General features: G+C 41.7%; 1 protein-coding gene across 3 annotated transcripts in view; it reads right to left on the bottom strand.

Annotated features, from left to right (window-relative positions):
- The window catches only part of agap3 (ArfGAP with GTPase domain, ankyrin repeat and PH domain 3), a 142,766-nt gene that overhangs the window by 29,835 nt on the left and 90,257 nt on the right, over positions 1 to 22,674 (bottom strand). For all 3 annotated transcript variants that reach the window (XM_061732485.1, XM_061732487.1, XM_061732484.1), the window contains exons 11-13: positions 21,967 to 22,138; positions 13,546 to 13,695; positions 6,668 to 6,823 (exon numbers count right to left, since the gene is read on the bottom strand). In XM_061732485.1, the coding sequence (XP_061588469.1) occupies positions 6,668 to 6,823; positions 13,546 to 13,695; positions 21,967 to 22,138 (478 nt within the window). The remainder of the gene's footprint in view (positions 1 to 6,667; positions 6,824 to 13,545; positions 13,696 to 21,966; positions 22,139 to 22,674) is intronic.

Raw genomic sequence — 22,674 nt, 5'->3', positions numbered from 1 at the left:
TTTAAGGGCTCTTTCAGACTACAGGATATTGGGCCAGATTTTCCAGTTGCAGAGATCGCCGACGAGTTGGTGGCAAATTGGCAGGTGGTCAGTTTTCCCAGAGATGGCACTTGATCTTTTTTTGTTTAACAATTAAAAGACTGTTGGTGAGATCACTGTTGGCCGACCAGCGTTAACCAAGCCAAACATCTGGGTCCGTTGAGGATTCCCTGTTTGAGCTGGAGCCAAAAAGAGACGTTAGATGACGTCACAGTGAGGAAGGGAACTCCAAAGATGAGACCTATGAATCAGCTGGGAGACTTGCATAATGTGTTGCAGCAGACAGCTAATTTTTCATTACAAAAAGTTTTTCCTAACCTTCAACTCTCTCTGTAGTACAGATAATCTCTGTGACACACATGTGTCTGTCCATCCCTTTACCCATGTTCTATTTCTCTTTTTGTGACCACACAAAACAGATTGCACCATTTGTTTCCTCCCTTGGATCATTGTTATAATCAACTTGTGTGTTGTGCTTTGCTACGCCTCCTTTTCTGTTTGCTTTGTTGACAAAACCTGATTTTGGAGAGAATTCAGGGGGACAAAGTTCCCGTCAAATCATGGTTTAAAGTTGCAGCTGCTTAGTGTTTTTTTTGTCACATTTGCTAAAATAACCATTGTTTTTTGATAATATTGCATAAACTAGGTAATTTGAGAAGCAAATCTGCTCCTTTGACATGTGGCACCAGCCGCAGCTCGCAATGCAAGTTTCTATCTATCGCTCCTGTTGCAGCTCCTCCAATCACAGCCAGGGGAGGCGTTTACAGAATCACGGTCCCACACAGCTCCTTCCCCTCAAGCTCCACGCTTAAAGTTAACATTCGCACGGCAGTGCTTGAAGAGGACTGGATGTGAAACAGTTCTACAAGGTTTAATATCTATAAAACTTAAAATAATTATTGCTTTCTTCTCAAGTATCTGTTCTCTGGCGCCTCGGGTTTCTGAAGTAACGCAAGTTACTTGTGCACAACAGCTCAGATGCATAGGCTCTGGCGAGCAGAGTACATCCCTCCACACCAGGAGGAGGGGGAAGGGACAGTCCTGGGGTCCCTCAAAGAGCTTGGGAGGGGCATAAGCATGGCATTCACATTTTCTGGCTATTACTGGCTTTTTGGGAAGTTCCCGGCTGCAGCTTTAATTGGCCCTCCATCAGCAGTCATGTAATATGAACAGCAAGACTCACAATTACAAATCACCAAGTTGTGTTATCTCAACGGCCAGGCAATTTGCCAACTCTAAAAATCACATAGTCTGAGAGCAAACCAAATGTCTTGTAGTCTTGTTTTCTTGTTCCTAAGTGGGGGTGGAAGGGAGTATAAGATTGATAGTCAGATTTTGGGCAGCATCTTCAGTGAGGCAAATGCTGTACCGGTTTTGGTTGCCATGAAGGCAGGACTGAGCCATCAGACCAAGCTGTCGTTGCAGCAGTAAATCTACTTTCCAGCTCTCACCTATGGCCATGAGCTGTAGATAGTAACAGAAAGAAGACTGTCAACACACAGCTAAAATTAGCTTACTCTCGCTACACTTTTTAGAAATATAGAGGAAGAAAGAAAAGAAATCGGTGATGAAGGAAGATTTTTTGAGAGCTTATGCTCCTCTGCAGGAAAAGGAGCCAGCTGAGGTGGCCTAACCCGGCGGGTCAGAGCAGACGCAAGACTTACTAAAGAGTAGGGGTGTAACAATATATCGTGCCAAGAAATTTCGTGATACAAAAACGTCACAATACGTGTCGTGGAGGTGACAAAGTGTATCGCGATATTGGGTTATTAATATTAATCTATTGTGTTGACTAGAAACGCGCATCCGACCGCGGCCCCAACCGCGGTCGCGACCGCGCGGACCAAAATCTTACTCCGCTCAGAAGAAACTAGTACCGTTTTGCGGTCCCGTTTTGAGCTCTGAACTTTTACTTATGTAAGGCTGGTGTAGAGTTAAGCCTTACCTTATTAAATTAAACCTTTTTTGGGTCGTGAGTAGGATAAACACGCGGGCAACTTCTGCTGAGTTCCAGTGTACTTTAATGTCCGCTCAACAGTGTAGGATTTTAGAACATCAACACAGCACCTAGTGCCGTACTGTGGCGTATCACTCCGCCCAATCTAAAACATACTAATCACTACAGATAAACTGACTAGTGTAATTATAGTCCCTGATTTACATCAGAATATAAAGAATATATTTGTAAAATAATGAACCCTGAATTACCAAAATAACCTTCTTAACAAAAATCAATCTCCTCTTACACTTATAAGATGAGCATGAATCAATCTTTTTAATGATGTAAAATTGTATGTATTTATTTACTTTTATTTATTTATTTAATTTTAGTTGTTAAATTAGAAAGAAAAAAGTCAAATCATACATGAGAGAAACTATTCAGTTTGTGGCAAAATATTTTTACTTGCATGAAACTGAAGATGCATAATGCAAACCTGACATTTACTTTTAGTTCAGTTTGTGGAAAATAGTTGGCCTGGCTTTCTCTTTAAAACTTAAACAGTTATAAAGCATTACTGTAACAATAGGGCAAACACACAGCATTGTTTTGTATTTTTTGTCTTTCAAATAAAAGACGTTTTTTTCCAGTCATATGTTCCTCATTCAAGGTTGTTAATACTGCTATAATATCGTATCGTATCGTTATCGTGACCTCAATATCGTGTATCGTACCGTATCGTGAGATTAGTGTATCGTCACACCCCTACTAAAGAGACACTAGGTCTGTTTCCATTAGCAAGGGTTTCCAGATAAAACCGCCAGATGAGACCTTCTAACAGGGCCACCCCTCAGCACCTTCCGCCAGCATGTCTCCATTACACTGTCACGCAACACAAGAACCACTGAACAAATTACACTGCTGACCAGTAGCTGCAGTTATGCAAATTTTTGCTGTTTCCAAACAGCCAATAGCATAAAGGGGAGATGAAAAAGATGAAAGAAAAGAAAAAGCAAGTAAATGTTGAAGGGGTGTTTCTTGCATTTTTGTTTCCTTTTTTAACATAGACCCTGTTGGTACAATTGAGATTAAAAGAAAAAACCCCACTGGACCTCTTCATTGGCGTAATACGGCAACAAGACCTGAACCGACTCTTCGGTCCATCTGTTGTTTTTTCTTGTAATCTCGAATGTGCCACATGAGCAGAACTCTCTCATGTGAGAGTGCTGAACGTCATTTAGAAATCCTGATTAGCAGAGATGCCCCACCAGGATGCCCTGTTGGCCAACTGATTACTTCTCCTACTACAGGGACGAGGTTCCTGGGACTCCCGCGAGTGGAAATGTGCCTTTAGAATACCTGGTCAGTAGAGACCAGAGTCTAGGCCACATGTATCAAACTCCAGTCCTCAACGTCTGCTGTCCTGCATGTTTTAGATGTTTCCTTGCATCAACACTCCACACACTAAAATGAATGGTCTTCATCAGCTTGTCATCAAGGTCTGCACAAGTCTAGTAATGACACACTCATTTGTATCAGGGCGTGTTGAAGCAGGGAAACATCTAAAACATGCAGCAAGGCCGCCCTTGAGGACTGGAATTCAACGCTCCTTCTGTAAGCCCATCTGAGCACCTCTCCTACTACAGGAACGTCTTTGCCTCGCTACGGTTCCTGAAAGCCTCTTTTGCAGGGCCGAACCTGGTCTCGGAGACTCATGTCAACACACCTGTAAAACTTCCCAAATCTTTTGGTTGGTTTCACAACACCTTGGTGTCATCTGGGAAAGCTGGTGGAGGTCTGAGGACTCGTGTTCAGACTGTGACATTTGTGATTGGATAATTCCAGGATAAATGATAGAAAATGGTTGGACTGGATATTATGTTGAAGTTCTTATCTGGTGCGACTCTTGGCAATGTACCTTTAGGTGTATTAATAGCAACCACTGAAATGCTTTGATACAAAAAAAAAAAAGTGTTTCACCTACTACATATTTTGATGTACCAGACCTCTGGTACATCAAAATAGAAACACTCTCGCTACATTAATGGTGCATAAACAGTTAAAATTATAACATCACGTCTAAAAAACATTTACATACACCTTTGAAGAGTACATATTGAGAATGTCAGATGCATCACCTCGTAACTGAGAGATTATTTTTGTATACAAGACTTATAATACTGATAAGCAGAAATCTTAGTTTGAAAAAAATTATATTTTACTTCCAAAGTAAAGCTCACTTTTATTGTCTAGTTTAATGTCTAAGAGATGTTCCCAAATAAACGCAACTAAACTGAATATACGTCTGAGGACCTTTGCACCGTCTGTACATTACAGACATTTAGATCAAACATTTTATCTCGTTGTCGCTCTAATTTCTGTGACCTTAGCAAGAATAAATACCGTCTTCCATAAATACTGGAAGCACTGGAAGCCTCTCATCATAATTTGCTTCCATTGCTTCACCTCCATTTTCCATTGAAGACAAACCCCCCCAAAACAATGAGCATTTGATACACTTTCTTTAAAAGAGAAATACATTAATGATGCTCCCTGACAGTCTGCATTAATCAGATGGGGCTCCCCCTGAACACAAGTCTTTATCGGCCATCGATTTTCCAGTGGGTTTATGGCGAGCGACACACGGAGAGAGCGCGTCGCCGGGGCGGCTGCTGGGAAACACATTACGGTGCTGTCAGTTGTCTCGCCATGCATCCTGTATCATTCTTTAAGCACATGAGAAGTTCATTACGCCACGCAGCTCTGACAGTGCATCGAATATTAGGTGCTGTGTCTCTCGAGCACATCCTTGGCGGAAGTGTAGCACAGTAGACACAACAGAAACCTTATCCAAATACAGCTTGAAAAAGATGAAAATGAAATTAAGGTCGACTTTGCAAACAGTCGATCTGACCCATGTGATTTGCTTTTTCTTATTTCGCCCTTCAGAATGAGTGACAGATTATCTCCATAGCAGCAACCGCGCAGAAGAGTCCTGAAAACTATTGTAGAGCTATATTTATAAATGATATTGCAGCAACAGTTTTTCCATAGTCCCTTGTACATCTCATATGTCCCATGTTGACTAAAATGATTTCTCACCTTAAGACACTCACACTGCTTTGATTTATGACGCTTCACAACTACTAAAATTCAATTTCAGCCTGCACTGCATGCTTCTGATTGCTCCGTAAATGAGATAAACTGATAGCATTTATTCAAGGATCTCACCTCTTTCTCTCTTTTTTCTTCTCCTCTCGCCCCCCCCCCCCTATTCTTTTCACAGAGAAACTCAACTCACACCCTTGACTTGGGTGAATCCAATATTTAAGCGATACGTCTGTATTCTGGAGCGTTCAGCAGAACAGACAAGCTGATGCTAATAGAAAATCTTGCAGGGAACGATGAGGCAGATAGAAAACAATGTGCATGTTTTATGATGTGAGAGACGTTCAAAACCTTCCTCCTACAGTCTAATTGCTTTTAGACTTTCTCCTTTGGAAGTCCAGCTGTAAACAGATACGGGGCGTTCATTGATGAGGTTGGAGGATGTGTGATAATGCCAGCCGTCACTCAGCCAAGGCTTTTCATACGACTGTAATTCTGCCAGGAGATGCACATTAAGAGCCAAGTAATGTCAAATAAAACTCATGTAAGGGTGCTGTGACTTGCAGGCTGCTTCTTGATATACAGTATTGTCAAGATATAAATGATGATGCCTGATCCAGAATATTATCTCACTTGAAGTACTCGGCCCAGTATGACTAGCACAACGAAGGCTGACAGCGGCACCGACTACTATAACAATAAAAGGAGTCCCACTTATCTCACACCACTTATCTCTGTGATGCTGATGATGTTCTCTCTGTACAACAATGTGGTCAACAGACCTATTCAGACTTTAAAGAGAAACTGTCAAGGACCATGATAAAAAAGTATAATGATTATAAATGTTAAGCTCCATTTAGGAGGCGTCAATGCCATTGTTGTTGTTATCCAGCGTATCAATCTTGTTGATTGATCATCCCTCTCTGGTGACATCAGTTTTATGGCCTCTGAAATGCGTCTCAGTGTTTTCACAATGCCATCCAATTAGGGTGCTCCATTCATCATTGGGCTGAGGAATCATTATTAATTGGGTGGAGAGCTGACTGCCACTCCCCTGCTGAGCAGGGCCACATTCACTATTCATACAACAGTAAAATAAATGGGGGCTGTGAGGGTGAACTGTGCAGGGGGCCACATGGAGACAGAAAACTATACACCTTTATGTACGTTCAGTCACAGTATACGTGATTACATGCTCCTTTTTCATCATGACTGGAGGAATTTTTGTGGAGAAAAGCGTGATTTCAGAGCCAACATGACAAGTTTCTGTAGTTGTTGGCATATGGATAGAAATCCACCAACGACACCAGGAAATACCTTTTGTGTTTGTGTGAGTAGTATAACAAATATAAACTAAAACAGCTGAAACATGTTAACTAAATAAATGAGTCCAGACAAATGTGTGTCCAAACTCTCCATGTCTTATATTGTTGCTTTAAGAAAGGAACTAGGCCCTTTTAAAAAAAAAAACTATTCTTCTATTTACAACTCAGTAAAGCACGTGGACAATTTTAATCTAGTTCTGTCCATTTTTTCCCCCTGATTTTTTAAGTAAGATTTAACAATGCATTTTGGTCGTACCTTCATTTCCCCCAGATAAGCCGTCTGGCTTTGTGATGCCCGTGCTCTTTTTCCGCCTGTGTTTCTTGCGGTTGGCGTGTGGTGAGGGAGGGGGCTCAAGCTTCGGACTCGTCGCACTGCCCACGCTGGAAGTTGTAGGATCGCTCATCCCATTGGCTGAAAGAACAGAGAACAAACGATGCATTTTAATATCAAATCAATAATACTTGCTAACTATTTACTGACCTTCAAAGAATGCTGTTAACTGCAAACAATCCTCGGGTATGGGTTAATAGTCTCATAACTGAGTGTACAAGCAAATCACATGTTCTTTTCGACTGTGTATTACTTTACATTCTTGTTTCAGTATTGCAGATATTTATTTCTATTTATTTATTTCGATCACGTGCTCAGTATGGTACACTCATTCATAACATGTCGTGTAATCATTTGGATCGAAAAGTGTAGGCTGAAGCTCTGAGCTTATAAATGCCTACCCTTTAACCTTCACATTATTATTATTTAAACTTTCTATAACAAATGCTTTCTAGCATTTCCACCCAAAAAAGAAGCAAACACGAAAGAAAATTATATGTAACAACAAAGAACCAGTAAGAAAAGAAAAAAAAGGAAAAATAAATAGTAAATAGTCCTGATTAAAACAAGGACAAAAAGATCAGTAATTATTACGTGCATAATTCCATAATTCTCTCTCTTGCGTCTTATCCTTTAATCTTGTTGGTATTTACTAATCATGATGTGTTTTACACTATTTTTGAACTGTATGATGTTTTTACTTTGTTTCAGATTATCTGGCAAGCTATTCCACAACTTAACCCCTGTAACTGAAATACACATACTTTTAAGTGTTGTTTTAACTGTTGGTTGTTTGAGATTATGTTCCCCCCTTAACTCATATTGCCCATCTCTATCCTTAAACAGTTTTTGTATGTTGCAGGGGAGTGAATTATTCTTCATCAGTTCATTAGATATGACTAAATATACCTCAGTACATCAGCAGGCTTAACACAGTAGCTTCATATGACATCCATAAATGTTGCATAACTAAACACATCATGTTCTGAAGCTTTCTAGTCTTTCCAGAGTTACAGTCGCTTTCCTATAATAATAAAAAAAATATCTCAAGCAAACAAGCTTGCTGAATTGTGTTGGAACTGTTAAAATATATCAGAGAGGAGAAAGTCCAGCTGCAGTAGAAATGCTTTTGGAAAAAAAAAAGAAATAACAAAAAACCGACCCTGTATTAGATAGAAGAATAGAAATAGAGGCAGATTACACGTTGGATTATTTACACGTTGGATTATTTAACGTTCGTATACATAAATGTATAGGAACGTTTAATTTCAACTAGATTATATAAGTGAGGAAATGGCATCAGTCTATAGATTTATGGTCCATAGGAGATGACACTGAACATTAAAAATCACTGACATTAAACTTCATGGGTCGCAAAAGGCAGACGTCCCACATACTAATATTGTGTTTGCAGTAGGAGGAGTAACAAAAAGGCTCAGAAAGTAAGTCCAGCGTCAGATGATGTGAAGGACAGGTATGGGGCTATCAGTGAACAAATGGTTACCTAAGGTAGCCTGTGGCAAAGCTCTCGATACGACTGTCTGAGAGAAACAGGGGGCTAAGAGGCGGCTTTGTTTCTTGTAAGTGATTTTATAAATGTGATATTAACCTGTGCTACCGTTGGGCAAAAGGGATAGGATGAGAGGAGGGGGTTGTCAGCTTCCCATCTTTCTGATTTCCTGACATTTGACATCACTTTCCCTTCTTTTCCCCTCCGGATGCCATTAAGAAGCCCGGGGGAAGCTGGGAAGGGAGGGCCGGTGGATGGGCCCCATATTGCTCTCTTCTTACCACCCTGTGTGGGGCTGGCAGCCTCCTCCATTGTCTCCCATCAAAAGCTCATTGTAGTGTGGCAAACTCCATTCATTTCCCTGCGCACTGTCCCAGCCCCAGGGGTGGAGTGCAGGAGGACAAGGGGCTCAGAGATTATTGCTGTTGTTGTTGCCAGTTGCACATGCTATAATGTGCAGCGCTGTGCCATTAGCCAGTGTACAACATTAGGCCTAATTCGGTCATTACCTTTAGGGAGATGGGGCTGTCTTGAAGGAGTAAGATGAGCTCAGCAGGGGTTTGAAGACGCTTACATGGGGGGAGAGTGGCGCTCAGAGGGCTGGGGGATACACTGTTTGAGTGTGGGTAAAATATAGGAGACAACACCTGAGACCCGTATCATTATCCGTCCTCTTCTTCTCAATTAATCTTGATGAGGGTGAATGTACACAAAGAGGAATGTCATTAATGGAATGAACGTGGGCTATAAAAAACTATTCCAATGTATTTGATCCTCACAAAAATATATATTTAAGCAAAAACAACAAAGTGTTTTTTGATTAGTAACATTTATTGATTATACGGCATCACATAGAGAACGCTACAAAGCTGCATGTGCTGGAGTACATATATTACGCTCTCTGGTGCTTTGAATGGCAGCACGCAACCACACATGTAGCAGCTCCTGGTCCAGGCGTCTGTTTCAATTTCCCTGCTCTCTTACAACAGCCCCCCTGAGACGAGTCATTAGCTGGCTCAGACAGCTGGGGGCACAGGGGTCCTCCGTGTGCCCCCCCCTCCTCCTTTCCACCCTCTGCTTCCTCCTCCCTCTCCATACCAGCGTCTGTCCCGCCAGCTCAGCTCCGTATGGCGGGTGAAAGACGTGAGCTCCAAACCTGCCTCCAACGTGACAGCCAGCATTTGTTTAATGTCGCTTGAGGTTAAAGGGGAGGGCTGCCCCTCGGGGCCCCAAACCATGTCATAAACACCTCTAATTATCAATTTATGCCCCTCGTGTTGTGGAAAATGACCCTGCACCTTAAATGTGTCCACGTTTGTATCAAAGCTTAGTAAGTAAGTCTTCTACATAATAACAGAGAACAAATATATCACTAATAGGGATGGGCGGTATGGACTAAAAAATGTATCACGATAATTTCTGGCATTTATCCCGATAATGATGAAAATGACGATAAAAAAAATACTAATTCAACTCCATCTTTGTAACTATAAATCTATCTCTCTCTCAGATCCGCCATGTTTGTTACACAAAAACGTCATCAACGGACATGTATCTATCTTCCTTCCTTCCTTCCTTCCTTCCTTCCTTCCTTCCTTCCTTCCTTCCTTCCTTCCTTCCTTCCTTCCTTCCTTCCTTCCTTCCTTCCTTCCTTCCTTCCTTCCTTCCTTCCTTCCTTCCTTCCTTCCTTCCTTCCTTCCTTCCTTCCTTCCTTCCTTCCTTCCTTCCTTCCTTCCTTCCTTCCTTCCTTCCTTCCTTCCTTCCTTCCTTCCTTCCTTCCTTCCTTCCTTCCTTCCTTCCTTCCTTCCTTCCTTCCTTCCTTCCTTCCTTCCTTCCTTCCTTCCTTCCTTCCTTCCTTCCTTCCTTCCTTCCTTCCTTCCTTCCTTCCTTCCAATTCTTATCGTGAGGAATTTTTTTGACGGTTTATCGTGAACAATAAAATATCGCCCATTCCTAATCACTAAGCAGCAATATAAAAGCATCTTGATGGTTTTATATTCAGTCTATTTCCTGTAAGTGGTCCTTAGCTCTAAACTGTGCCGTGGCTGCTAAATTAAAATGGTTAAGATGAGAATTATGAAGTTGAAACTAAACTAATTCAGAAAGCGTAGAAATCCCTGCGACTTTATTAGCTAGCTGTTAGAGTGTATGAGAGCCATCAGGACCAAGCTGGGTAATGAGGCACGCTGGGGATCAGGAGACTCTTTACCACTCAGCCAAGATCACCTGGGCAGCAGGATAGGTAGCAGCCTAACCTGTGATTACAGCGTATTAAAGTCCCACCAAAGAGATGGCAGTTTAAAGCTGCTTCAGGATGACGGCTGTGGGTTGAGACAAAGAGGGAGCTGCTAACAGCTTCCTGCCTTTACCAATGACACGCTGAGAATAAACAAGAATGTAAAAGAAAGAAAAAAAAAAGCGCAAGAGAGCGAGCAGCAGGGGGGAGGTTCAAGGGAGGGGGAAATCATTTCATTGTTATTCAAGAGGTTCGAGGAGAGGAGCGCCATGATTCCGCCAGACCCCTTGACATGGCAGCTCTGCCTGTCCTCAATCAAAACCAACGGCTGCAATTAATGGCAAAATTAGAAACAATCACCGCCTCCCCCTTATTATCCTCAATTAGAGCGTACTAATCAAGGCCTGATCGCGCTCTGCTGCTCTCTCCAAACTAAATGTCAAACTTCATTACGGCCTGGCGTCGAAATCAAACGCCCCACACGCTATCACCCTCACATCAGGAGGCCGACGTATAAGACACGGGGCCGCGGGAAGAGGCTATCTGTGCATTAACTACCTGATGATGATCTGCAAACTTGTAAGAGTAAGAGTAGCTGTAATAGAGCGACATAAACTCGAGCAGGAAATACAACACACATACCTTCAAAGAAAAGTGATGTTGCAATCATGAGGGTGTTTTGGTTTATAAATGTTTGCTGTTGAGACTCACATAGATACAAATTAAAATCTCTTCCATGAAGGAATCAACTGATGGTGATAGATATGCTGATTATTTCTTGATTGATTATGCCCCAAAGTGGCAGAAACCTGTGAAAAAGTCTAAAACTGTTAGAACAATAAGATTAAATATCACAACTGACTGGTCTGACCACTAATTTTGAAATCATAATATGTTAATTTTAATTTGCTAAATCATTTAAAAAAGAATACAAATCTTCATATTCATTAGTTTGAAATAAGGAAAGATTTGCTTAGAAAATTCCTGCAAATAATTACCACAAATCTTTCCTGTATATTTTTGTGACAGATTATGAATTGGGTAAGAGAAATATCTAAAAAACATCCCACAAAGAGACACTGGAATAATCTCAGCTGTCATTTTGTGAGGCAAGCAAGAGGACATTACTCTGCGACTTCAGCTCTGGTCATCAGCAGTCTTATCACATTAGTCAGATGACTGCTACTTTTAATCCAGGCTCAAAGGCTGAGCTGCACGAAGGAGAGCAGGATCTAAACAAGCACCGGGCGCATTAAATATGGGTGTCTTTATGAATGCAAGCGATAAAAAAAATTGGTCCGGGATTTAATCAAAAAGCTGCGCTCAATATTCAAGTGATGATACTATCTTTGCTTCTGCCTTTGCTCTGTAGGTTAACAAATGAGAGCACTCTTTAAATAATATGGAAATAGTTACCTGGCTAAAATGCATTCATTCTCCGGTGAATCATCAATCTGCTGTTTTTGCATCACATTTTTATGTTATAACCTGCAACCTTCACCAAGGATAATGGAGTGATTGGGCTGGGTTCAAGTCAATTCAAATGACAAAACATGAGCGCCCTTTTGTGTGGAACACCCTCTATTGATTATTGAAGACGCATTAAGATGAAAAATAAGAGAGTCGCATTTCAATCAAGCTTATGTTTTCTGATGGTACAGTCACACTTTATACTACAGATGCGTTCTGCTGCTTTAATTTGAATTCTGAAATTGAAAGGAGACATAAAGAAGTAGATTTTCAGCCAAAGTTTGCAAGCTGCAGAGATGTTGCTCTCGGCGTAAAGGCCTTTTATTGCCTGCACTGACTATGCACTGATTACAGAGACACCGCTCTTCTTATAACATAATCTATCATGTGACACGTTCCCACTATTGTTTTCAGCTCATTTGCCTCATACTCATTTGTGGTTACCTTAAGAGTAGCATGAAAATAATTGAAGAAAATAGAATAATGGAGCAAATTGTGAATCTGATTTAGTTGAAGACTGGCTGCTGGTTAATGAGCTATGTTAATATCAAGAGCTTTTCAGTTTAACAAATATGAATGGAGGAAATTCTCGCCTCCTAATTTCCACAGTGTGATGTTTAGGAAGTCTTATTTGTCGTCTAGTTTGATTGCGACATTAACAAACTCTGACACATTTTTTCCCCTCTCTTAGATAGATTATAATACACATGCAAACACTTTTTTGTTGAAAAAGTTCACATGCAAACAACCACACTGAAAATGTTTGCAGGAGCACACACACACACAAACACACTCATGCTCATTTATTTGAGGACCCCACGAATCTAAGTAATTCTGCTTTGGGCATGCTGCTGATGGGAGACGGGGGTAGGGGGTGATGAAAGTGCCTGCGTCCAGGCAGAATTGATCGTTCGGCAGCTCCAAATGAGAGACAGGCTTGTCTGCGGAACCACAAGGGCCGTGCAGTTGGACTCCAGCAGCGCTCGTAAAGTGCGCTCTTTAAACTGCCGGGGCCCCTGGGAGCCCATGAGGAGGGGGGGGAGCCGCCGCCGTGCTAATGAGAACTACCAGAGTGCAAACATGCATGGAAATGACTGTTATTCTGTTGATGTGCATTTAAGTGCTTTTTTACTGCCAACCACAAAGAGAGGGAAATAACTGGTGATGAATGGTACCCCTGAAAAGCATTCATTTTCCTCTTCGAAAGAAAAGAGAGGAAAACAGACAGGGGGGGAGGCAGAGAGTAAGATGGAAGGTAAAGACAGGATGGTTGAGGGGTGGGTGGGTGCAGACATGGTGAATATATTATGTTACTTCACTCAAGTACAGTGACAAGGAGGGAGTAAGTGGAGACGCATCGATGGCAGAAAGTTAACCTTCACCGTTCCCCTCCCCTGAACATGCTGCTTCTATCAGCAGCAGCCATAAAGGTCAAAGCGATCACAGCTCTGATCACCTAATCAAGAAAATGAGGCTTGTTTCAATGGTCTCTAAAAAAAAAAAAAAAAAAAAAAATTGGGGAAATGGCAGCTCCGACAACGCCACCTCTCTAGATCCATTCTGTTTGATGCTTCGTGTGATGCTTACCGGCACCGCTGCTTGTACTGGTGTTGATGGCTTCATTCCACTGGTCAGCGCTGGACACGGAGAAGGAGCGCTGGTGCATGCCGTCCTTGCTGCCGCCGAACGCCGAGCCGCCCGTCTGCAGGGACGAGCTGCTGTTGGAGTGAGGAGCACCTGGAGGAGACGTGACAAAGATGACAAAATCACGCTTCTGCACAGTTCTTCAGACTCTTTACGCAATCTGTCAAGATTGTTATTGTTTAACAAAAAACATTGTAATGAGGTGATAATGATGCAGTTGGGTCAGGAATTGTATGTTGTTTTTACAGAACTACAATGCAAATATCACCTATTTGTGCACATATAAATATCTGTCAACCAGCTCTGCTCACACACACACACACACACACACACACACAGACAAAATCCTTCTCCCTCCGCCTCTGCCTCTAATTAGCCCTTAATTAACAAGATACACTCTGAACGCTAATTATCTCGCCTCATCCCTCTGACTGCCACATCGATCTCGACTGGCGTCAGCAGGCGTTCTCTCCCCAACATCCAATCAGGCAAACCACGGACGCCTGGCTCTCTTTACTAATTCATGGTCTAGGCTACGCCATGAGGGGTCCTTCCCTCCCGCTCGTGAGCAGTTGCTGCCGCACATCTTAACTACTCTCAAACTCACTCACATCCTTCATGCTGAAGCTGGAAAACACCGGCATCTCAGAGCGACACGTTTCAAATTTCTCCCAAAAAACCAAACTACTGAGGGTTAGAAAACCTTATAATAAAAGACAAAAAGGCAATATAACTACTAAAAAACTCACTTAGATAGCCGATTTACAAGGCAAAGATCAGTTCAATCTTACAAAGCAAATGCTTTGACACTGAAAGGGCTTTTGTTTTGGAAACAGCACATTTATCTGATTTTCTCAACAATGCTTTCCCATCTTATAGGTATCACACATCATGGCCTTTTATTCAATAATTACAAGAGAACATCCGTTTCTGATTGAGGAGTACAATAACAGAAAATATACCGTGTGGCTCGTGTGTAAAGTAAACTAAGCGGCACGGGTGCTTGTTAGGATAATATGTCCTACTCATTATCTAGAGTAATAAGTGTATCAAATTCACATAATCATGTCTAATTAGTATCAGTAATTATCTTGTTGGGCTCGGGAATATTAATCTTCAGGTCCCAGAGGGGAGGGAGCAGAATCGCAGCGAGAATGGGAGACAGAGCGAGGGAATCATGCTGAGGAGCTCCGACTAAATTAGCATGCTGAAATCAGAGCAGGAGGAAGGAGGAGGAGGAGGAGGAGGAGGAGGAGGTGGAGGGGGGGCGGGGGCAGAGAGGAAGAATTGGAGAGAAAATGTGAAACTTTGCTTTTGAAAAATTGACAGATGACTTAAACATAAAATAAACACATGACATGTCTTTTGAAATATCCAAATTGCTTTATTGTAACGAAAGTGTGCGTAAATCACAGCATCGTGGCTGCATGTCGTCTCAAGACTTATTATCATATTCATATTTGGATGCATTCCTCTACATTTCTTTACTATACAAAAAAAGACAAACTTTTATTTTTTGAGTGTGATGTTTGACTTGTTGATATCCTTTTTTTTTTAAAAAAAAAGGATAGTATCCTTTTTTTTTTTAAAGGATAGACAAAATGCGAGAAACATTAGGTAATGACAAAACATCTTGACTAATACTTAAAATTCAAAAGAACATCTCTAATTGTCAGATTGGATGCTAATGATTAATGAATTATACATGCTGTATCCATTAATCCCCTGAGACCACCCTGCATAAAGGGGAAGATAATGTAATTACAGTGCAGAAATAATCAGCTTGTGGTATTTACAAGAGGACTACGGTAACAGATCCAGCCAGGCCCGACTCCAGCGCACTTCACTTATCAAAGAAACACAACCATCGTGGCCCGACAACGATGACTGTGAAAACAGCAAACAAACTCACGGCGAGAGGATCTGAATACACACTTAACCGAAGATTAGCTTGCATAATGAGAATTTAAGTTGATTATTTTTAGCCACGTAAAGCTAGATGCAATCTATGGCTGCAGGGAAATATTGTTGTCTGGTCAAATTTTTAACAGTCTATCTCCTTTTGGAAAACGAGTTGAAACATTACATTTGCACTAATTACATAATTATCAACGTTAACAGCTTTTGTTCCAGTGAGGAAAATGTTGAATTTTCCTAATTTCCCGTGCTTGTGTAAGTAATATTTTCTCTAATAATGGAGGGTACATAAAAAGAGAAAAGCCATATAGTATCTACCGCATGCTATCCAGAGGAGTTAAGTGGAGGCGATGGATTAGCGGGGAGCAGTTCCCCCCTCTTCTCATTTCTCTTTAGGTCGGGCCGTCAGTGGGCTGATGAGCCGTGACAAGCCCTGACCCCTCTGTGGAGTTGTTGCCATTATGTACATGTAGTGAGATAATGAAGCATTCATGCTAATGTGAGCCGGGCAACACATCATCTGTGGCGGTGTAATCCACGGCCATCATCACAACCGATGCCCAGATGTCTCCCTCCACCCTTCCTGCTGCAGCTGCAGTGACTCCCCATCACAACTCACCTATAAACATTTGGATTCACACTCGTGCATTCAGAGCTGGATTTCACAAACTATTTGCAGCAGGCAGCAAATTGTTTTTTTGGCACCATGATTTCATCTTTAAGCCTCATTTACAGCTATAAAAGAAAGATAAGAGAACTTTTTTTTCCTATTATTTATAGTGTTAAGCAATGAGTTCAATTGAAAAAAAGGGTTGTTACCCAAAGACATCAGAAGGGCCAGAACCAAACAGTTTGGAACTACTCCTTAATTGTATCTTACAACAAGCTACATTGTGGTAATATTGACCAAGTGTTTGGATGTTGTCACTGCTGGTCAGAGACTGTGGCTCGTTGCTCAACAGAACTCTAGGACCCAGAGACAAATTGTGGTACAAAGTCAAAAGGAGCTAAAACACGTTCCTGTTTTTTTTCCACCTTCTCATCTTGGAGAGAGAGAGAGCATCCCTCCCTTCCACAGGATTGATTAGAAGTGACTGGCCCCATTAATACTTTGATACAGTGTATCTGTCGCTAGTGACACGGCAGGACGCATGTTAACAGGGAGGATCATATTTAAAACGGTTCCGCTCTGCACCCTGCAAAGGAATTAAACCTGGCCGCTCGGCAAACTCATGGGCGCATGCGTTTGCACATTTATCCGATGTCTTCTCAACCTTTCCTCTTCATCTTCCCCATCTCGCCAATCCACTCCGCCCCTCCTGCTCTCCGTCGCTATCCCTCTTCTCCCAGTGATTATAAAGGTCTTCAGATGGAAGGAATGAATGAATTACCAAAGGCAAAGACAAGACTTGTGATTTAGACGCCGTGAATGAAAAATTACCCCTTTGTTCCCTTCATCAATTGCATGTCTAATGAAATCAAAATCCCGATCGCATAATCACAAGAGGGTCCTCCACCCGGAGAGAGACCTGATGTGATTGGTAACCTTTCTTTTCCTAAATGGAGATTAAGGCAAATCTCCTTTACATTGTTCCCTGATGCAGAAATGGGTTGTGAAAGAACATCTTGGAAATGTGTTATTAAGAACTCCTTTGAATGAAACAAATATAATTGGGTTAAAATGTAGTTGGTGTTGTATCCTGTAAACCTCATCCGAGCTGTTTTCATGGCCTTTTGTTTGCCCTGATGACTCAACACTCGAGGTGAGCAGTTTGTAGGATGAAGCATCCCTAAACCTAATGTCCAGTGCACGTTTTTGATTGATTAACCCATTCAGCAGTGGCAACACCTTGGCCTGACCTGCCTGGGCAGTCCCAACAGTTCCCACTGACTCGTCTTCGGCAATTAAGCAAATCTCAGTTGTTTAGTTTTAGCCTGGGTAATGGAAAGATTGTGCCCATTTCACAGCTGATGTGAGAACCCGGATGCCTCCAGGGATCATTTCGCTAATTAGTATTAATTACTCTTAATCCTAACCCCGGATCCTGTCGCTGACATCCCCTCTACATGCCTGCCAGACTCTCTGCAGCCTCTAGTGGTATCGCTTGCAGAGAGAAGAGCTCTATTTTTAAACTCGAAGGTATAGACAAACCCTGGCCCAAACTTAAATCTGTCTCTGCTTCCCAACATTAAATAAAACAACTAGGCCAATGTCACAGCGGCCTAAAATATTCTCTTTTCTTGTGATATCACTCCTCAAACATCGAATTGATGCTTAAATACAATCTAAAACCCTGTTTAGTAATTCGGAGAATTAATAGATTTGTCACACAGTGGTCATTAAGTCATCATTGCATGTAGTACGTAGCAGCTAATTGCTTGAAAGAAACCTACAGAAAGGAGTTAATTATCCTCTCGGGAGCCATTTTTATGATAAATCACAAATGGGAAGCAGCATAAAATTAGTACAGTAATAAAAGACTAATTGGGTATCTATTACACATTATACGTGTGATTTGTTAAATCTTTGAGGCACCTTTATGTACCGTGTTCAGCCAAACATGATCATGATGTGTTACTAACTAAAGCTAAAGTGTGTAAGGTTCAGAGGCATCCGTGTTATGCTTCCATAACTTTATAGCACAGCTTCCCAAATCAAATGCATTTAGACATTTTCTTTATTGAAATTGTGAGCTAATGGTTCCTACATATGCTGCTTCTGCTCTGCTTTGTTCTCCTTTGAATAAACTACTGAAACTTGTGTGGCTTAATTTTGCTGCAACATGAGGGATATGTCTAAAATATACTTATCAACCTGAAATATACACTCATTTGTGTTTTTTGCTGGCTCTTTAGTTTTTTCCTGGCAAAATTAAAGTCTAACAAACAAGCGAACAAAGGACTATGTTGTTGTGGTGTGAGACACGGTGCTGAAAATGATTATGAAAATCTTTGCGATCTAAATTGTCATCATATCTACCGATTGCACACAAACCTGTTATCCTAAGATACCTGCAAATTAATACATTTTTCTTTTTGGACATGAGCATTTTTTGTATCAGTTACACCTGCTACCATACCGTGAAAAAATCCTGTCTCAGTTTGAAAACACAAATGTTGCGGTCTAATAAAGATGACCTGAACCAGTGTTCTTCTGCTTCAACACACCTGATTCAACCCCATGACTCTGATGTATCAGACTAAAGAACAATGACTTAAACATCTGGAACCTGTAACAGACTGTACTTGTTTTCCGATTGCTGTCAGGATTCCTTGATTCACTGCGCCTTATTAATGTTGTAAACAACAATATGGACGGGCACAAACTTTGTTGTTCTTGGTATGAGCTGTTTTGTTGGAAAAGTCTGCATTTAATGATACTGGAACTGTCTAAAGTCCAAAAGCCTTTATAAGAGGATTATTTAATCTAAACTTTCAGCCTGGTTTTCATACAGTGAGCAAGGATTACCTCACATGTTTACGGTGATTTCATTTAACGTTGATATATTTCTTTTTTTTTTCTTGTATAATAGATAGATAGGAAGATATCGATTTCTTTTCCGACACAGATGTGCATTGATTTTGTCATCAAATGGCATTTTGGAACAAATATGGATCAGTGTGGACATAGCCTTAGGCCACGTTTACACATAGCCGGGTATTTACAAAAACTGATATTTCCCCCTCTACGTTTTGAAAAATATCCTCGTTTACACAAACCCGGATAAATACGCTGTTAAGGGTGCTATGAGCATCCAAACCTGCAGGGGGCAGTGTAACGAGAAGCGTAAAGTCCTGCTAGCCAATCGGAATCCTGGAAAAAAAACGTCAACAAATGACACGTGTGAAGCCTGAATAATATGGTTCCGCGTTAAATCGACGGCGTAGCCTACGTATGGTGCGCGTCGCTGCGTACCCTACGCCGTAGGCTCTGCGTTGGTGTAATGCGGAACCATAAATCAGACTGCCAGTTACTTCCAAGATGGAACGAGAGTCTTTCGTTTGGAGTGACAGAGAAGTGGAGTTACTTTTAAGTTTGATTTTAGAATATAAAACAGGTAAAATACAAGAAAATATTGACGGTGGCCAAACTAATTGTAAACACAGGTCGCACACATGATGCTGGAGACGTTTCTGTCTCATAATGTGACGTTCTGAAGCCTAAATCTCCGTTTCCCTTTACAAGCAAACGTGAAAACTGAGTTTTTGAAAATCTCCACTTTGGCCGGAGTTTTCAGAAATGATCGTTTTTGGTGACTTTGAGCTTTGTTTTCGTGTAAAGGAACGGCCAAAACGCATGAAAACGCCACCGTTTTTGCTCTGTGTAAACAGGGCCTTAGTTTCTGCTTTAATTGAGTTCCACAATCACTTCCGCAAAGAGATGCAAAAGCTGCTGCAAGTGCAACTACAGTATACATTCACTTTTAAGCAGGATTCGCTACATTGTGGAACTTCAACACTCAACACTCCAACATCCTAGGCAAAACATTCCCATAAAAACAATATTTACACTCACACCAAAGGAATACATCTACATCATCTGTACGGTGGTGTATTTCTCTGCAGACACAACTCTCTGATGTATGTCCCTTGTTTCTTCTTTGCTATGATCAGTATAGTTTTAGGCTGTAGGCATTTGTAAGAGTATTTCTGTACACATGTAAATACAGTGTGGAGCCACGAGGACTATAAAAACATACTGACACGTTCAAACTGGTGTTACATACTCACACACAATCACCTTTCTATGTGATGTGCGCAGAGGTGTTATTTGTGTTTTATATTGTTCCCAAAAGGACACAACTACTCAATTATGTTTCAAGTCACTGATTTCCTGCTCTGTTCTGTAAAATATCCTCTTTGAAAACCACTGCTCACTACACTGAAGGGGAAAAGGGTGTCAAGTTTTAAATGCTGAGTTTGGGGCGGTTTGCAGCCGAGTGCGAAGCGACAAGGATGAGAATCAGCAACTCCAAATCCGAAGCCATGGTTCTCCACCGGAAAAGGGTGGTGTGCCCTCTCTGGGTAAGTCCTGCCTCAAGTGGCGGAGTTCAAGTATCTCTGGGTCTTGTTCACGAGTGAAGGAGAGATGGAGCGTGAGATTGACGGACGCATTGGTGCAGCATCCACAGTCATGCGGTCTGTGTACCGGACCGTTGCTGTGAAGCCTTACTGGTCAATCTACGCTCCCACCCTCACCTATGGTCAAGAACTGTAGGTAATGACAGAAAGGACAAGATCGCGGATACAAGCGGCCGAGATGAATTTCCTCCGCAGCTCAGTCACTCAGGAGGAGCTCGGAGTCGAGCTGCTGCTCCTTCACATTGAGAGGAGTCAGCTGAGGTGGCTTGGGCATCTGTATCGGATGCCTCCTGGACGCCTCCCTAGGGAGGTGTTCCAGACATTTCCCACCGGGAGGAGACCCCGGGGAAGACCCGGGACACGCTGGAGAGACTATGTCTCTCAGCTGGCCTGGGAAAATCTCTGAGTCCCCCTGGAAGAAGTGTCTGGGCGAGGGAAGCCTGGGCTTCTCTGCTAAGACTGCTGGCCCTGCGACCTGGTTCAGGATAAGTGGCTGAAGATGGATGGATGGATGGATGGATGGATGGATGGATGGATGGATGGATGGATGGATGGATGGTTTACAGGCAGAAACAATGCAGTACACTGTACTTTTGAGTACTACTAATATGAATTTTAACATCAAGCCTAAATCATTTTCTTGAAGAATGAACTTTTACACACTTCTATAATTGACTGAACTACAGGGTATATTTATAGGTATAATTTTCTGAAAATCACGAAATATAGTTATAACACACTATAAAAGCAAATAACACACATCGTATTACTATAATAATTTTATGCATGCTTTTATAGCCTTTCTTCCATTTTTGTTGACAACCGGTCTAATGGTGAGGCAGTTGTCCATCCTCATTGTTCCTGGTTTCTCAGAGGTGGATGGACAACTCCTTCCCAGATTCATCTGGAAGACCGGGACGAGGGTCCAGATCACATCCCACAAAATAGCTACACCACGTATAATTAATTATGGCTTATGACTTTAACTTGTGTAATATTTTTAAAAGTAAAACAAAAAAAAGTTTCTCCGTGCATCACGAGCACAGATCCAAAGACAACCAAGTGCATTTTTCTGGGTCTTTATTGCCTATCACTGCAAAGTTAGTCATAGGATGTGTCATTTTTATTACACTGTTGCTCATAAAGTAGAAAAAAGACAAAAACATTTTTTACCTCATCTAATGCTTCTAACAACAACATTATTCCAACTTTGTGGGCAACAGCATAAAAGTGTTGCCAATCATATTCAGGAGGTGTTTCAGATATAAAAAGTGATAACTCTCAATTAATCCAAAATTCCAGTTGGAAAATCTGAACTAATGTATCTTAATTATACAAAAAAACAAAAAAAAGTGGGATTCAAACCTGTGTTTCCAATGCCGAGCTGCAAGGTGCTGCGGTCCTTGTTCAGTCCGTTGGTTTTGGGGCTAGCCGTGGGGGCAACCGTCGCCACTGCCCGGGGTGGCCGCTTTCCAGGTACCTTGACTGTTGTCCTTAGCAGGTCAATCTCTTTTCCATGAACATTCTGCATGTAATCCTACAGACATTTAAAAACAAGAACATGACAGGAGTGAGGAGTCTATAATAGAGAGAGTCCAAATAGCTACTTGATTACCCGCAGTGGACTGACAGAATCCAGGAATTATGGAAGAAAAACAAATTAAAAGACTATTCAATTTCCTTTCCCATTAGTCACAACCCATCTTAGACCTTCCACTAAGGATGTGTGTTAGTGGAAAAATGATTGTAAAGCCATTATACATCACCTGTGCCCACACCGTTTCTCCAAACAGCGAGATGTAAGGCTTAATGAATGTAAACTGTCTCATTCCCTTTCAATTTGCCCATTTGATTTGGTTTAAAGCGACTAGCGCCTAAATGTGGGAAGCCAAGGTGAAAATCATTGGGCTCAGCAGAAACAGACCCAGAAAGAGGCGAGCTCGGCCTCTGCTGTCCCCCCACCGGCTCCGCTGGTTTATTACCGTGTCATAAAGCACTCATTTCTTTCCCAAGCCTCCTCGCTAATTACCCAGTGAGCGCTCTCATTTCATTTTATTGCTGGAATTAACAGCC

This window comes from Cololabis saira, chromosome 10 (genome assembly GCF_033807715.1).
Source record: "Cololabis saira isolate AMF1-May2022 chromosome 10, fColSai1.1, whole genome shotgun sequence".
In the NCBI taxonomy this organism is placed as follows: Eukaryota; Metazoa; Chordata; class Actinopteri; order Beloniformes; family Belonidae; genus Cololabis; species Cololabis saira.
This window is presented reverse-complemented; position numbering and strand designations above follow the sequence as displayed.